General features: G+C 42.3%; 2 protein-coding genes across 10 annotated transcripts in view; both read left to right on the forward strand.

Moving 5' to 3' along the window:
• kif13a (kinesin family member 13A) overlaps window positions 1–9,650 on the forward strand; it is a 35,441-nt gene extending 25,791 nt beyond the window's left edge. For 2 of the 8 annotated variants that reach the window (XM_029452156.1, XM_029452161.1), the window contains 16 exons: window positions 108–254; window positions 767–799; window positions 1,308–1,328; window positions 1,785–1,884; window positions 2,018–2,144; window positions 2,238–2,293; window positions 2,382–2,506; window positions 3,189–3,365; window positions 3,478–3,570; window positions 3,692–3,844; window positions 3,964–4,041; window positions 4,142–4,192; window positions 4,396–4,483; window positions 4,598–4,749; window positions 6,406–7,534; window positions 8,023–9,650. In XM_029452156.1, the coding sequence (XP_029308016.1) occupies window positions 108–254; window positions 767–799; window positions 1,308–1,328; window positions 1,785–1,884; window positions 2,018–2,144; window positions 2,238–2,293; window positions 2,382–2,506; window positions 3,189–3,365; window positions 3,478–3,570; window positions 3,692–3,844; window positions 3,964–4,041; window positions 4,142–4,192; window positions 4,396–4,483; window positions 4,598–4,749; window positions 6,406–7,534; window positions 8,023–8,156 (2,664 nt within the window). In that variant the 3' untranslated portion in view covers window positions 8,157–9,650. The other 6 variants (XM_029452157.1, XM_029452158.1, XM_029452163.1 and 3 more) reach the window with 6 other exon arrangements.
• Window positions 9,651–11,125: 1,475 nt separating this feature from the next.
• rbm24b (RNA binding motif protein 24b) lies at window positions 11,126–16,280 on the forward strand. Of its 2 annotated transcripts, none has more exons than XM_029452165.1 (4): window positions 11,126–11,480; window positions 11,761–11,932; window positions 12,140–12,194; window positions 14,767–16,280. In XM_029452165.1, the coding sequence occupies exons 1-4, from the start codon at window positions 11,310–11,312 to the stop codon at window positions 15,122–15,124; spliced, it is 756 nt and encodes a 251-aa protein (XP_029308025.1). In that variant the 5' UTR covers window positions 11,126–11,309; the 3' UTR covers window positions 15,125–16,280. The 2 variants fall into 2 exon arrangements, with proteins under 2 accessions (XP_029308025.1, XP_029308026.1); XM_029452166.1 differs by having other exon boundaries at window positions 11,127–11,480; window positions 11,761–11,884.
• Window positions 16,281–17,915: the final 1,635 nt, after the last annotated feature.

A 17,915-nucleotide genomic window follows, 5' to 3' on the forward strand; every position in this document is an offset into this window, starting at 1 on the left:
GTGAAGTATTCCTTTAAGAGGATCATAACGTCTACAGGTTGTACTCTCAGATTACAGCTCTTGCAGCAGCATTCTGATTTTTGAATTATGGGGATTTGTCCAAGCAGGGTCACTCCAGGAGGCTGCAGGTGTGTGTGAATCCAGTCCAAAACTCAGGCACTCTGCCTCTGCTGGTGGAGGCTGTGCTGTCTGTCTCTATTGGCTGCGTGTCTGCTCGCTGCACCAAACTACAGAGACCACTGGACAGCTACCAGGTCTGTGAAACACAAATACGCATCTTTGCATATACTCACATGCAACTTAGACTATGAACCTATTGTTTTATCAAAAGCAGGATGATGATTTGTTTGTAATTGAATCTGCGTTTTGGGCACAGTATGCTTGTTTCATCCTAGTGATATACAATATTATGCTGGTTTAGCCAAAGTATCCTTGTCTTGTGCCATGACTGGTTCATCTGGGTAGCTGGAAGTCTGAAGAAGACCAAGGAATGCAACATGTACTGATGTGCCCTGATGTAGAAACAATTTCATGCACTTTTTTATTTTCCACATTCATAATCATTAAAAGAGTACATTCTGAGGCTGGTAATTCTATCTAAAGGCATCCATCACTCAAAAGCATACAAACAAGGAAGTAAACTGTTCTTTCACATCACTGAGATTCCTAGAAAGTTACATGAGCAGTGACTGGAAAGCTGTCATGTCAGGGTTTTTTTTTTTTTCCTGGTTCCCCACATTTGACTGAGTGTGTTCTCTCCTGCCAGAGAGAGGAGGAAGACGATATGGATAGTTATCAGGTACCCTCTCAGTCTCCCCCTGCTGCTGCTCCCCCTGTAGCTCACTCTGCAGCATGAAGGAAACCACCTTCATCATGTGTTTGCAACTAGGCCTGTTGCTGAGGGCATGTGAGGCAGGAGGCAGAGGGCTGTGCCAACTAAACGAGTGCTTCATTAAACAGCTGCACATGTGAATGATTTCTGATGCTGTAATTATCAATCACACCAACCATTCTTTGGCAGCCCTCTATGCGAAAGGCAGTTCCACCCATGGCTGCGCTCCCAGCCAGCAGCATGTCTGCCAGGGATCTCTCTTGCCTTCCCCCTCAGGTTGCTGCACACTAATGCCGCTGTTTGCTTGTCATTACTGAAGAGCTGCAGGAATAATAAAACCTCACTCAATTACATGGGCACTGCATGGCTGCATGATGACAGTATTTTGCATGGTGGAAATGTGCTGACGTCAGAAGCGTTGTAAGGTTGGCTTCGAGGTCTGTTGGTTACTGTGGACAATGTGGTTCCCTCACAGAGTGATCTGCTGTACATCCAGGTAGGACTTTGGGAGGCTGTGGCTGCATGTGAGGACATGGTTTATGTGTGTGTGTGTGTGTGTGTGTGTGTGTGTGCGTGTGGTGTGCGTGTGCGTGTGTGTGTGTGTGTGTGTGTGTGTGTGTGTGTGTGTGTGTGTGTGTGTGTGTGTGTGTGTGCGTGTGTGTGCATGTGTGTGAGTTACAAAGGGGTTAAAGGGAGGTTTTATGCGTGTGTGTTTTGAGAATTTGACTATAATCGTGGGTTATCTTTAGCAAAAAATGCCTCTTTGGACTTGGAACTTAAAGTTGCTTTCACTTGGCTGTTGGGTGTTGGGTGTATTAAGGAGCAGTGGTGGTACTCCCTCAGACAAAGCAGCCCCTCACCCTGCCCTGTTAACACTGCATTGTGCCCTGCAGCAGATCCTCTGCCTCGCTGAGCCAGCTGGCATTGATTCTGATCTGGTTCCTGTTTCCAGGAAGAAGATCTCAACTGTGTTCGAGAGCGCTGGTCAGAGGCCCTGATCAAACGTCGGGAGTACCTCGATGAACAAATCAAGAAAATCATCAACAAACACGGTGAGTCCTAGGCCCTGTGTTACAGCTACCACCTTCTGAACGACCTGCAGCGTGGCTGCGGTGTGCTGTCTGGATTCTTTCGTGTTTTTTGTCCGTGTTTTGTTGACACCTCTCTACACATTCATGTATCCAGAGAAGTCAGAGGAGGATATTGAGCGTGAGGCTCGGCTGGTGGAGCAGTGGGTTGGCCTGACTGAAGAGAGAAACGCAGTGCTGGTACCTGCACCTGGCAGTGGCATCCCTGGAGCTCCTGCGGACTGGTACACAAACACTCTACCATGCACATGTCAGACTCACTTCATTTGCAGCCCTTTGCTTTTTTCATTATTAACCTCATATTCAACTCCTTGTAGGAGCCCGCCTGCAGGAGTGGAAGCTCACATCCCTGTGCTCTTCCTGGATTTAAATGGTAAAGCAGGCACATCCTTTATGTCAGCGGATATTTCACATTTTCTTTTCAGGCCTGTACTAACACTAACTGTCTTTCATGCCACCAGCGGATAATCTGACAGCAAACGAGCAGCTGACCGGACCGCATGCTGCAGGCGTTAACTCTATCCTGCCCAAAGAGCATGGGAGCCAGTTCTTCTATCTGCCCATCATCAGGCACAGTGATGAGGAGGTAAGCAATGTGTTTGACTTTACTGCCCCCCCGTGGCCAAAAGGGGAACTCTGGGAAACATACACAAGTACAAATGCAGCTGCAGATGACCATCCTTGGCTTAAACAGCTGAATGACACTGTGTACTATAAAGTATAAAGTATCAGCGTTTCCAATTCTTCTTCATGTGCTAGTTGTATATTTTTGTAAAAATAAATGTGATGTTTTAACATGAGTGGTTTCTCAAAAGCTTTTCGTATAATTTAGCTGATTTTACTACTTTAATTGTTGGTAGATGTTTTTTTTCTTCGCAGACAATCACACACAGACAAGAGCACTTAAGGGCAACATATTTGTTTTCCCTACAATTATGTGCATAATTGAACAATTACACGGTCACATAATTGCACCGCTTCATGCATGGAAACAAGGACTTAAAAGAAAAGTGATTCTAATTACTTGAATTTTTTCTTTGATGTTGAGCAGAAGTGCTAACCATACAGTAATCACCGCCCTCTTCACTGTGCTCGAGTGTCATGAGATGGAGATTTTTCTGCTCATTAGACAACTGCTGCAAACCCAAAGCTTACACGACTGTATTCCACGTCTCTGCGTGTTCAGCCACAGCCGTCTGTCACAGATTCTCTCTCTGTAGACGGTTGTGGAGCTACAATAATGAAACACAACTCTTCCACTTCACCAGGTGTCTGCAGTGTGTTCCTGGGACTCATCCATCCACGATTCTGTGCACCTCAACCGCATCACGTCTCCTAACGAACGCATTTACCTGATCATCAAAGCCACGGTGCAGCTCAGCCACCCTGCCTCCATGGAGCTGGTGCTTCGCAAGAGGATCGCTGTCAACATCTACAACAAACAGGTTAATACAACAGGGATCCGACTTAATCACAGGGGGTCAGCCCACAGCAGAGCTGGGTGTTTACAGCAATGGATTGTGTTTTGATGATCAACACAGTTTTGTTTTTCTACAGAGTTTCACCCAGAGTCTCAAAAGAAGAATGTCCTTAAAGAATGCTCTTTACTCCTGTGGTGTGACTTATGAGATCGTTTCCAACATACCAAAGGTACAACTTGTTGATTCTAACTTTGTATGTAACAGAGGCTGCTCCGGATGTGTGACAAATAACCAGTTTGGTGTTTATTGTCATCGGCCCTTTGTATGTTTTTCCTCTTTTCCTTTTCCAGGCCTCAGAGGAGCCGGAGGAACGGGAAACCTTGGCCCTCATGGCTGCTCGGGGAGACAGCGGGGAGACTCAGGATGGAGAAACCTACATAGAGAAGTACACACGGGGAGTTCTGGAAGTGGAAAACATCCTCAGTCTGGAGAGGCTGCGACAGGTATTTTACACAGTAGCATACTACCATACTAAGTCTTAGTAATAAAATACTAACACTTCTAAATAAACTGATTAGGGGTCATGTCAAGATGCACTTGTGTTGTTTTTCTTCCCCTGAAGGCTGTGACAGTGAAGGAAGCGCTCACTACCAAGGGGAGACACCTAAGAAGGAGTATCAGCACACCAAATGTACAGCATGTAATGAATACATCACTCACTGCACTGCCCACATAACCATATGAAAGTAATTGTTATTAGATAATATGACACTCCTAACATGTTGTTTCTTGCTCTTCAGTCTTCATGTAGTAAAACTGACCTGACTGGTTGTGAGGATGAAGACTATAAGGTAAGTCTAACGTTAATAATGAAGCCTTGGTGTTAAGTTAGACTGATGCTTGTCTAAATGGTTTTCTCTAAATACTGCTTGTCGTAATTGCCCCTTTCATAATAAAACATCTCGCTTTTCAAGATTTGAGCTTGTAGACGGAACTTTACTTTAACGTCACAAAACAATACCAATTCCATTATGACCCGTGTATTATTGTCTAGGAACACTGTGATCATGTGGACAGCAACAACTGCAATCCTCCGGAGGGCTCGCTTTGCACCACACCCATCAAAAGCAAGGAGAATCCAGGTAGACGACAGAAACGGCAAATGTGCAACAGCTGCATTGTGTCCTGACTTCATGTTATTACATGTTTGGTACAACTGGGTTACCACTGAGTTACCACTGAATGCTCCCACACAGGTTTGGTTCCAGAGAGCCCTACGTTTTTCAACTCCATCCCCTTTAAAGTCCTCTCGCCTCAGCCACCTAAGTTCCTCAAGTCTCTGCTGCCTGTCAAAGAGGAGAACAAGGCGAAGAAAGTCCTGGAGGCCCGGCCGCTGCTGGGGCAAGAGGTAAGCAGGATAAATTCTCTCTTTCTCAAGATGGGAGTATTCATGTCTTTGTTTTTTGCCATGCTGTTCACACATATCTTTGTTTTGTCAGTCCTCTGTCAAACCCCATTTTACCATGTCACTTATCATATCAAATTACATTTACATAACATGATACATATATTGACATTGACAACAATTACTAATTGTCCAAAGCTGCCTTTGAATGAAAATGGCTTTGTTGTTGTGTGACTGGCCGAAAAGAAATCCACTGTGTTTATGTCACATGTATTGAAACGAAAAAGCATGACTCACAGGAGCATGACTTCAATTGGGGAGAGCCACGACGCTAAATTAGACAAAGCTATGCTATGAAGTCTCATAACCTGATTTTGTTTGTGATGCTTTGGATTGTTCTGATGGTTTGTGGCTGTTCCAACAATTTTAACTCACCTTGCATATTGGTTTTCATCAGTGCTTAAAGTGGACTAAAAGAGGCGCAGATACAAATCAATCCATGTCAGAGATACTGTGGTCGAGGTAGACGTCTCTAGTTAGCAGCAGAATGGTTCAGTAGCTAGCGGGTTTAGATGTATGACAACGGTAAATGAATAACTGCAGTCTGGATAAAAATGGTCTAATATATTATATAAAATATATAGCAAGAGCTTGTTGATGATCGTAGATGTTTACGGGCTATAAAAGTGTGTGTAAAAAAGTACAGTAAAAAGTACAGCTACTAACAGTTAGGACACTTCAAGCACTGTTTTTGTTTTGTGAAATATCAAACTGCATGGCACTAACTGTGTAACTGGCCTGCACAGCTCCATGCATGCTGTCTGTCTGTGTGTGTGTGTGTGAAGTGTTATTCTGACCCATCCACAGAGCATGCGCTCATGTGTGGACAGCCCTGCACTGCTCCCCCCTCCCTGCCCCTGGCGCCGGCCCAGGGCAGGCAGCGAGGGCCACTGCAAGCCTGCCACCACCACCCCCACCTCCACCTCCACCTCCACCACTCCCACCAGCAGACAGCTCAGCCACATACTGCCACACACTGCTGCTGTAAGTGCTACACACACTAGCACACACCGCTCTGAGGGTTACAGTAAGAGTTCTACACACACACCCCACGATACACGCTCACAGTGCTGTAAGTATCGCACTTAGACGTGTACACACTGTTTTAAGTTAGAGTTACGCATGAAAACCTTTTTCAACCCGTCTCTGTGCTGGTGCCACAACATGAGGCTTTCTATGAACCCATATTTTATATTTCCCTCACATCATGGTGCATACTTCTCTCAACGTCAGCAGCGCCTTGAGACCTGTAGTTTTACATTTTGATTGAGTGGCAGCGACTCTGCAGTGTTTAAAAATATGTATTGTACACCTGTACAGCCTCAGACTGCCATGTTTCACTGTTAACAGTGGCTCAACAACCACGTGTTAATCCACACATGAGTGCAAACACCTTAAACCAGAGTTTAGCAAAGAAATAAAAATGTGCCACATTATTCATACTCTATGTTCCTGTTCCATTATCACGTTGTACGCCATCTTTCACTGTCTTCATTCACTTTAAAAAGATAGTGTTTATATAGGCTAATACGCCAGGCTATAGCTGACATCATGTCCGGTGGGATGTGTTTTTTGTCCTGCCGCCCTTGTTTCGATCAGCAGGACTCTGAGGACGAGGAGACGGATGTGGACATGATTCTGAATCTCGATCGGAGCCCTGAGGACCACAGCAGCTTCCAGCCTTACATCCCAGAGACCTTTGCAAACTTTGAGATCTACAACGCCAATCTGGAGAACCAGGAGGGGTTTCTATCCTCCCGGTCTGATTTGAAGGGAAGCCGGTGTGGAGTCGGGAGTGGAGAGAGGGAGGTGTCTCGAAGCCCCACAGCCAGCAGTTGCACTAGTGGCTACTTTTCGCACAGCGCCTCCGACGCTACGCTGTCTGACATGCCTTTCAGTGCCAGTGAGAGCTCTGACCACCTCAGCTGCACCTCCAGAGACCCCCACGACCCTCTCGGCTGCCCTGCTGGAAGAGGCTGCTCCCAAACCAAAAGTGTTTCTGCAGAGAGTGACAACCAGCAGCCTCCTCCCTCAGCAGCTGGGGTTCACGACCCTGCCTCATCACCTGTCAGTATCCCTCATTGCGGAGACAAGCGGCAAACATTTCCCCTGCCTCACAACTGTGTGCTCAGTGCCAGCCAGGAGTTCACTGACTTTAAAGGGGCTGATGACAGTGTTAGAGACAGTGATTTAGTGCATTTCACAGAGGGATGGGAGCAGGAGGGTTTGGAGAAAGAAACATGTGACACTGGTAGTCGAAACTCGTCTGATGTCTCTGGTATTATCAACACATCTGTTCCTGAAGACACTTCAACTACTACATGCAAATGTCCAAATAATAAAGGCTCTGTTAGTGTAGCCAGAGCCCCAGTATCTGTGCATGACAAAGTCCCAGTTCCTTCTCCAGCATCACCTTCCCTGGTCACACCGTTATCTACAGCCCCATCCTCTGCCCCAACTACCCGAGCAGGAGGAGAACCTCCAATTGAGGAGCCAGCTCAGGGAGATCTGCCCCACGGGAGTCCCTGTCCCAGTCCAAACCCCAGCAGCGCAGAGCCCTCAGGAGATTCTAGCGGAGATGAGAGCACCCCTGCAGCTCAGCTTCCTGATTGGATGGCCCCAGGGGAACAGGTTTGGGTTGGGAAGAGGAAAGGAACAGTCCACTATGTTGGAGGGGTGGAGTTTGCTAAGGGGATCTGGATTGGTGTGAAGCTTGACATGGCAGTGGGTGAGTCCTTTTTTATCAATTTTGCCCCCCCCCCCAAAGAATTGCTCGACAAATACATATATATTATGGGACAGTTTTAGCTTGATATATGTTGGTAATTTAGAAATAGAGTTGTACACACATAGTTTGTCCACTAGAGAGCGCTTTTAAATGTTCCACTTCGTACATATCCATTCTCTAATAACTACATTTTAGGGATGTTCATAAAACATTTTTGTCTATGTTATGGGTGTTTGTATAAAAAACAATTATCAACCAAAATATAATTCAAAATAGAGATTTCAATACCAGCTTAACCAACGGGCCATGGGGGGAAGAAAGTGGCTGTGGGCTGACAAAATATCGTGGACAAAAGAATCGCTTTTCTTCCTTGTGTATGAGAGGTCGAAATGTGACATATAGTACAGAATATAGAATAGTATGAAGGTTGGAACTGTAAGTGATCCACAATTATTCAACATATCTGTTCTGATTGATTTTTCCTATAGGTAAGCACAACGGGACTGTCCATGACAGGGTGTACTTCCGCTGCCCCCCAGGTCACGGTGTGTTTGTGAAGCCGTCTCGTCTCAACAGAGGACCGCCCTCCATGGACACAGAACCCCAGACTCTCATCAGATAGGACCCAAAGAAGGACCGTCTTTCTGTGGCATGGCAGGGACCCGAGGGTGGTGCTTAGATTCAGCGCCTAAGGGTGAACGACAGGCTGATTTCAGCGTGGCTCCTCTCCTTGTGATGGAGATGTATTCTGCTTCTCCTTAAGCATATCTGACCTGTACATTTAATGAAGGTGTATCCTGATTACTGTTCACTAAAAATTCACTATGCACATATCTTGAGTTTTCTATACGGGGATATTTTTTGATAGAGAACTTCACTTTTAACTGGGAGTCCATATGGAAATATTATCCACATACATTTTCTTACATTGGTTTCTAAACGTTATATAATATTTTTGTAAAACAATGCATCCTTTCTGAGGCTCATAGTGGAGTAATCTGGGATATGAAGATTAAGAATGTACTACTGTTTAAGCATTGATATTTACATCAATATGATCTGTCAGGGGTAACCAAAGAACTTCGGTTCCATATCTGCTGTTATGAGTAATATGTTATTTTTCTAATGTGCGTATGTGGAGGTAAACACTATATATCTATACGTGTCCAAGTAAAGCTTAGTGCCATATCTCTAGGAGTAATGCCACATACCCTGAACGGAGGACAAATCTGCTAAATCTGACTGCAGTTATGTTAAATGATCCTGTTGAAGTACTGAAACACTGTGGAGGAAATAATCCCCATCCAGCATGAGACTGTTGCTGTTTGAAAGCTTGCACTGGAAAGGATTCTTGGAGAGTTTGCCGAGTGTCTTCCATATTGGACTGATGAGATATTTTCTATCTGAAGTGACTGAGAAACACATGTGTGATCACTTTAATCCGGGGGAACAAAGCAGCTGGGCTTTGTCCAAGGCCTGGATGTACTGATGCCTTAATGCCCTGTTTCCATAAAGGCAGGCACATAAACCCCAGACTGCTCTATGAACTCCATAACAAGTTCACGGAGTTTTAAACTAACTAATTGTATGGACCTGAAACCTGTGTATGTATATCATGATGCCCAGAGGCATTCAAAATGCCACCCAGCCTCGCTGACTGACTGAATACCTTTTTAACTGAGTGTCCATCTGCATTTTATATGTTAGCTGACTGATATATAACACTACATGTTAAAAGGTACTCAATAATTCTTTTTTTTTTTCACATGGAGGATTGGATGAATGGATGATGGACGATATAAGTTACAGAAGACAGCGCAAAAGTAGTTTAGTAATGAAGAAGAGCTGGACTTGTATTTTTATGGAAGTGGTGAGAACTGTGGAACTGACTAGAAATAGTTATAAATCCAAGCTGTAATTTCAAGTAAATGAAACGAACCCAAGACCTTACTTTAAAGAAGAGAACAAAGCTGCTCTCCCTCATAAGGAGTTGTAAATAGAAATGTATTTGAACATAGTATTTACAATATTATAATGTACAGAATTGTATTTATAATGTATCGCAAACTGTTTTAATTGGTACAAAAATGTTCTAGAATAGAACATTTACAATCAGCGTGCTGTGTTGACTCTTCATTTGGCTCATTCAAGCTCAGTGTGTTTGTATATTCTACTATGTTTTAATGTGTCTGTCTCACTGACAAACATGTTTCCAGTACATATCTCATTACTGTTAATATCAATGCAATTTCTTTTTCGAATCTACTCTGATGTTACGGTTCTCGCTCAGAGTTTGGTGTGTGCAGGAGCACAGCGGGACTAGTTTTATGTTTTTAGTTCCCATCCTTTCTTCTTGTGCAGTGTTTCCAAGAAATTCCAGAAAGATACCCTATGCCCTAATGGAACCTTAATAACAAGTCCATGTCCTAAAGTGTACAGAAAGAGGGAACAGTTGTAGAGGATTTAGCTGTTAGTGAAATTAGATTATTTGCTTGTACATTCTCCAAAAACAACTATTTTGTAAATGTAGCCAAAAACATTCCTACCTTAAAATTGTGTTACAAGAAAATATGCAGAAGATGTCATGGGGTGTGTTACCTTAGCTAAGCACTTTACACAGCATAAACATCACAGATTGAGATGATGAATGTCAACAGTTATGTTTGCTCCACTTCTAGCTTCTCAATGTGGGCCGAAAATGTCTCTGACTGTCTGATGTAAAGGTAAACAAGTCCCCAATAAATGATGCAAGCACCTGTAGGCCAATCACGGACTGCCCCATGCATGAGACGTGCTACCATATTCAAATCCTGTTATTGCTTCAAATAATGACTAGTGGTGCCAATCAAACACTGACAAAATACATGATCCTTCCAAGCGGTCTCAAAATTAGGTCAGAGGTGTCAAATTTGAGTTAACTTAATTAAAGCCACTCATGAGATACTTGTAAGACTGACTACTCGTGAGGACATCATTGGGCATTTGTGGGTTTTAGCAACCTCAGGGGAATTATAATGTGAAATAAAGAAAACTAATGATGAGTATTTTAAAGGCTAATTCCAGTATTTTTAGACTGTTCATTTTACATTTGATCACTTTTAGATCAACACACAAGGATTCAGTATTTCCCAACAGAATCTTATTCATGGCAGAATGCATAGGATCAAATCAATTAAAAGATACGGATTTAAAAAATATTGTTGGCACAAGGTCAAGCTTTTCAAAATGGTCAGGAGCTTGCACTTACATGAGTTCTGTACCTGTAAAATCCTCGGTCCTTATAGTGATGTAACACTTTTATGTTGAATGAGGTAGTACTCCGAAAGAAGACATGATTTTACACTGAATGTAGCCCAACAAAAAGATTACACACCACAAACGACTTTGCAATCCTTCTAGTTTCAAAGACTACGCGTCTTTCTCAAACTTGCCTTGACCAACATCTCTTTCTCGATTGGGACCAACTTTTAAAGGAACATTGGAGAGTTTTGTCTTTATTTCTTGGCACAGTGTGTCCTTGCCACTGTTTTAGCAGCTGTGCGCCAGTAGGCAGCCAGAGCACAGGGTGGTGGTGTGGATCTGGGTGGAGTTAAGTATCTGTCACACACACTGACAACTGGGAAACCTCCCGCACCAAACAGGTGTCCTCCTCCTTCAGAGCCACAGTCACATCACCGGGGGGCTGCAGACTCTCTCCCTCTACTCCTCTGAACGCTGCTCTTTACTTTATCTGTCCTGACAACTTCCAGGAAATAGCTTGAACACATATCTACAAATGATGCACTCGGCACAGAAAGACACCACCTTCACCAAGATCTTTGTTGGAGGTCTTCCTTATCACACTACGGACACCAGTCTAAGGAAGTATTTCGAGGTGTATGGAGATATCGAGGAGGCGGTTGTCATCACCGATCGGCAGACGGGGAAATCCAGAGGTTATGGATTTGTAAGTAACAACCTGTAGCTGGTTCTCAGCTCCTTTTTTAAAGTTGCTTGCACACGTGCAACTGACGGGGATACGGTCAAATGATTTAGTATCAGCACCTGTAGGCCTGTTCTGTGCCACAGCTAGGTTAGAAAAAGGTCATTAGTGTTTCTTACTGTAGCAGATCATATGACCTGACTACTCAGAGATGGACCTGTGTGGGTGTTCTTAATCACTGTGACCAAACTGCACAGTAATACATCTCCATGATGTTAATGGAAAATGTGTTGTTTTCCTACAGGTCACCATGGCAGACCGGGCCTCTGCTGACCGAGCCTGCAAGGATCCCAACCCCATAATAGACGGCAGGAAAGCCAATGTGAACCTGGCCTACCTGGGAGCCAAGCCCAGGGTCATACAGCCAGGTGAGGGACTGGACCACAGCTTTATTTCCCAACTTCAAGATGATCAAGGTGGCATACAAAGACAGCAGCATAAATATCTTTACACACTCACATACAGTAACTGTGAAGTAGTCATGCAAGCTTCATGTAGACTGATATGTACTTCTTTGTATTATTTTCTCATGGAAATGATAGATCAGAACACTCTTCAACATTATCTCCATTACATTGCTGAAGTGTCAGCACTATAAACTAAAGTGTCTGTTTTCATTCTAGGATTTGCATTTGGAATGCCTCAGATCCATCCAGCATTCATCCAAAGGCCTTATGGGTATGTTAAGCTGCAGAAATGACATTTCTTTCACAAAATCTGTCTCTATAAAAATGTATGGTCTTATATATTGTGTTTTTATTGTTGTAAAAGTGTCCTTTAGCATTGCCTCCACTTAATAAATCCTGAATGAGGACATGTGAGTGTGGATGTGTGCTCGTCTGCTTGGCGTTGACTGTGAAGGAAGTGAACATTTGTCACTAAAGCCACTGCAGGACTTGACTTCATGTTGTCTATCTCTCTCTGATCTGACAGGGTCGGTAACGGTTAAAATAGCTGATGAAGGGACATGATGATTTGAGGAATAGCTGAGTCTGCATTGGGCAGAGCGCTAAAGTGTTACCCGTATACTCTGACATACACAAACGAACAGAAATGGTGACTAGATGCATGGAAGTCTTCTGTTTTTTTTTCTCCCGGTTTTCTATAGTACATAGATTGGTGTGTGCCTTGTTTTCAGTATGATGTGGTGTTCAGCTTAACTGTGTGCTTATTTCTACTTGCAGCGGGGAGGTGGGGGGAGCAGGAGGTTTTTGTGCAGACTTTGTGAGTTTTGATAGGGAGCTGTAACTCTGCAACGGGGTGTTGATTCTTCTACCTTTTTTAATAATTGATTTGTGCTTTAGCCTGTGGTTTATTTTCCCCCCAGTTTCTCGTTAACATTAAGTTGATCGTGTTTTGTTGTTAAGAGGGGGCTGATGATCACTCAGTTCATTTCAAAATCGATCCCCCACAACAAAACACACTGGCTTGCATGTGGGATTTCTTTTTCTGTTTCCTTACCCATGCTGTGTTTTGTTTTTTTAATTAACCCATTGCTTTCACTTGTAGCTCACATCTACAGGTACACGATACTGGGCATATCTTTTTTTATCTTTTGTGTCCTTCTCATAACTCTTAGCGGCTGTCGTTTTAACAATTGAAAGAAAATGTGGAGGGGGAATGAAAACAAATTAGTGTTATCACCACAGTATAGCACAGAAGATATTTAATAGCCCCCATGTTGGTACTTTATTAGCAAAACTGCAGCTTGAAGCAAGTAAACTGATAAAATATCAAGGCTCCAAATTAAAGCTGGATCTGGTTGGATTTTTAGATGTTAACTAACTATAGATGTGATTATGGATTCTTTATTCAGCTTTGCAATAAACCAAATAAAGCCAATCTTTTTTTTGAGACACTATATATATATATATATATATATATATATATATATATATATATATATATATATATATATATATATATATATATATATATGACACACACACACACACACACACACACACACACAGACTCAAATGTTCACTGCACTATAGGTTGGAGACAGAGATCTTAGTTGGTCTCTTAGGCAGCAGCTGTTGGCTACAGTGATCTCCACGGCCTCTCAAATTCAGATGGAAAATGGGAGTCACTCAGCAGCGCTGTTAATAATGTATGGCATAGACTAGGCCGCTCGGCTATGGACAACAGGTGGGCCGAACCATGTGCCCGTAGCCTTTTGGTTATGTGCTTGGGATTACCCATGTGTCCTGGTGATTTACAAAGCACCTTTATTTAGCCCTCGTCGTACTGGACCACAAAATGTTCCTCCCTTCTCTTTCATTGGAGATGGCTTTAGTCAGCTGTGCCCTTTTTAGCACTTCAACTGTTGATATTAAGACAAGGTCATATCACAAAGAAAGGGTACCAGTATGTTGGTTCCCATCATGTAAAGTTGAAAATTATACATGTAATTCGATATGTGACATTTAATTTAAGTATCGTTACATTTTCTGATAATAAAGACGTAAAATCGGGGAAGTCACTGGGGCAGTAGAGCGGTTGTGTTACTGAAGGGGAAGATCAGCTCGTCCTTTGGAGATGACAAGGGGAGCAAAAATAGCATGCTTCCAGCCTCCCTTGTCAGTCAAGTTGGCGTGTGTATGTTTGTGTGGGGTAGTGTGTCTGTAAGAGGGGGAGGGGGCACTCGTCTATGGCCAGATATAACAGTTTCACACCTGCTCCTCAATATATTTACTGAGGGTGACTTTAACACAAGTTTAAAGTGGGGCCAAATTTACCCAGATACCCAGGCTTGTGTTTATCCATTTATACCCTGGTCTATATACAGAATATTGCTCTTCAAAATGAAAACCTATTAACATGTGTGGGCATGCCTGTATGTGTGGTGTTGATGTGACCGTATGTGGACAGAACAATGTCCACTTCTCTTCCTGATATGTTGTGGTGTTGTGCGATAAGTTCGCATTTTGTCAAAATACCGTTTTCAGTGAAACATTGGGTGCCGAGCTGGGCTGTGTCTTCTTTTAATGCCTTACTGTGTTTCAGATTCAGGTGCTTTTTGAAATTAAAAGCTGCGCTTGTGTTTCTTTGTGGTTTTGCTGCTTCCTTAACTTTTCATTTCTAGGTAGGGTTTTTCAGTTGTTAATGAATGGATTTGCTGTGTTCTGAGGACTGGATTGACGTTTTTGAGACGCCTGCTTTTCAGTTTTCCAGAATTTAGTTTGAGCGTTGTAAAGGTGACTGACTGTAGCTCTGCTTTGACCCTGTGTGTCTTTGTGTCCTACAGAGTTCCTGCCCACTATGTCTACCCTCAGGCCTTTGTCCAACCCAGCATGATGATCCCTCATGTACAACCTTCTGCTGCTACAGCAACAGCTGCTGGTGCCACTTCCCCATACCTTGACTATACTGGAGCAGCGTATGCCCAGTACTCTGCTGCTGCCACCGCTGCCGCAGCTGCTGCTGCATATGAGCAGTATCCTTACGCGGCCTCACCAGCACCAACAAGCTACATGACTACAGCAGGGTATGGATACGCTGTCCAGCAGCCACTCGGCACTGCTGCCACCCCAGGATCTGCCGCTGCTGCTGCCGCCTTCAGCCAGTACCAACCTCAGCAGCTCCAGACAGACCGCATGCAGTAAAACCATGAAAACGACCTTTAAGGAGGAAAGGAGGTCCGCTCATCCAATGAAGAGGGCAAAGTTATGTAGGGGAAGACCGTAGGGGCTAAATGAGGGTTGTCACACCCAGGTTTTAATCGGGCAGTCCTTCTACCAAAGAGCCTGAAGAAAATCACCAAAAATGTGGAGAGAAATGAGGAATTACTGCATTTCTTTTATTCAAGAGAGAGCAGTATTTTTTGGCACTATTGAATATATATGAATATTTATTCAGCAGGAAAGTAATTCATGTTAATTGAAGTAGACTCACTTGACCTCATGTCAACCATTGCTGAATTGTGTATATATTTGCATTCACGTCTTATGATCAGGTTTCTTCCCCAGTTCTTTGAAAACAAACCAAAACACTTTCATAAATATGAGAACAGTATGTTACGTCAACACACAGTTTTCAGTATTTCATAGTTTTTGACCAGTATTTTGTTTGGTAAAACTTTTGCCAGGATTGTTCTCTTTTTTTATAACTGTTTGGAGTGAGATAGATTAGACAACGTCAACTAGTTCCCTTTAAAAATGTATTTTCTCGCTGTTCATAAGACAAGATGCTGAAGTGACAGCTGAAGCTGGTAAAAGCACTCCCTTTTCTTCCCTTTTTAAAATGCACCTCAAGTTAACTCCGAATAAGGGAAGAAACATTTTTGAACGTGAATCTTTCATTTTGACAAAATGTTTCATAATGTGCCTTTAAATTATGCTATTTATGTATTTATTAAGAAGCCTTACAGTAATAAACCCTTTAATTTGTGTTTGTGTGTTAATAATAAGCCTGATATAGAACATGTCAACATGTGCTGCTGCATAATGATCAAGAGCATGTGTAGGATGTTTAGACTTGGCTTAACAAAGCGATACACTGTGTATAAAGAACAAAAGATGAGTGGAAAGGTAGCAATAAGTCCAACGTATTTTCTGTTTTCTCAAATAGATTCTTAATTCTTTAATGTCGCTTTTTATACTTGACCAGTTTGATTATAGACAAAATTTACATTTGATGTCATTACACATTGAATGTTTTCTAATGCAAGGACATCACCTGTTTCACCTTGCATTTTGTAATGCATGACTCAAAATAATGCAAACATTTAATATGTGAAATAAAAATAAAACTTCCCTATTCCTTTTTAATTCTTCTGTGTTTTATGTAATGTCTGTTTTGCTCACAGCCTTTAATTTGTTTGATGAAATCATGTCAAGTGATGGTCTCAGTTGTGGATAAAGAATACGAAACTGTAACAGATGGCCAAACAATGCATGTATGCATCTAAACAATTGCTTTAGTATTCAATTACTGTATGTGCTTTTCAGAGTTCTCATTATGCCTACTACAATGTGTCTAATTATGTAACTCATTTCAAGATAGAAACCCAAGTGGCAAATTATGCATCCTGCATCTCCAGAGGCCTGTGTCACTAATGAATAATGGATCACACATTTTTAGGTAATTGAACTACACTAGAAACACTACTGCTGAGTTTGATGCTTGCCCCCTTTTACATTTTGAATCAACTAAGATGTTGAGGTAACATGAATCCTGTGACTCCAAAATAGTAAGTAGGTGAAGTCCCTCTTCCTACATTGCGCAACTACTAGTTAAAAGAAGCTGTTTGCCAAATTCCCTCATGCCTCAATGACATAAATCAAGCCTCTCAAAATAACCTTAAGTGTTGGACATGTTTACAGTATTTCTATATAAATTATGATCAGTGATGAATAAATAAAAAATCTGGACTGCGATACTCTGACTTTCCTGTGGCTGAGCAGACCCAAACAGCTGAAATGCACACTCCTCTCTGGGAGCTATAGGTTGTTTGAGATTGCACAGTCCATTCCCTGTTTTGTTCACCTGTTTACAATCCTTCACTACAGTCCCAACCACTTATGTTTCCATACAGCTGTGAAGAAACTTGTGATGTGACCTGTGGTGCGACAGAGGGGCAGGCAGGCAGCTGCAAGGTCTGTAATATCCAAACAGTCCAATGAAAAAAATTCAGTTTTTTGTCCCTCCCTGGTTGCCCTCTTGGTTATTTCACCAAAGCTGTTGCCTCCTGACACCTGCTGGTTCATGCAGGGCACTCCTTATTGCCATGCAGTATGCAGCTAAGCAGGGGTGGACGTAGTTTTCACAACTTTTACTTAAGTAAAAGTATCAATACCACTGTGTAGAAATACTCTGTGACATGTTAAAGCAATGCATCTGACTTGAGTAAATGTACAAAAGTATTAGCATACCAACAATATAAATAGGCTTCCTATTATATTTTATATATATAGAATAATATAGTATATTATATGTGATTATAATTATTGATACATTCTTACGTAAATATTACTTTAATGTTGCAGCTAGTAATGGTGAGGATAATTTTAAACTACTTTATAGCCTACTACTCGGTAGTTTGACCTATGATAATAATGTATATTAGGATGTATAATGCATTATTTGCCTATATGTTGTACAAATAATATGAATCTGCATAATAACCAGTAACTAAGCTGACATATAAATGTAGTGAAGTCCAAAGTAGGATACATCATCCTTTCAAATGTAGTTGAGTAAACTTAAAGTTAATACAATGGAAATACTAAAGTTAAGTACAATCACCTCAAACGTGTAGTAATTTTGTAGGCCTAAATGTCGCCTAACTAAGGTACTTTTCACTACTGCAGCTAAGGCATTATCCTCTCAGAGCTCTTCGCTTATGTTTACAGAAAGAAGAATTTTTCCGCTCTTCACTTTGGATATTACTGACGC

This window comes from Cottoperca gobio, chromosome 16 (genome assembly GCF_900634415.1).
Source record: "Cottoperca gobio chromosome 16, fCotGob3.1, whole genome shotgun sequence".
NCBI classification, from domain to species: domain Eukaryota; kingdom Metazoa; phylum Chordata; class Actinopteri; order Perciformes; family Bovichtidae; genus Cottoperca; species Cottoperca gobio.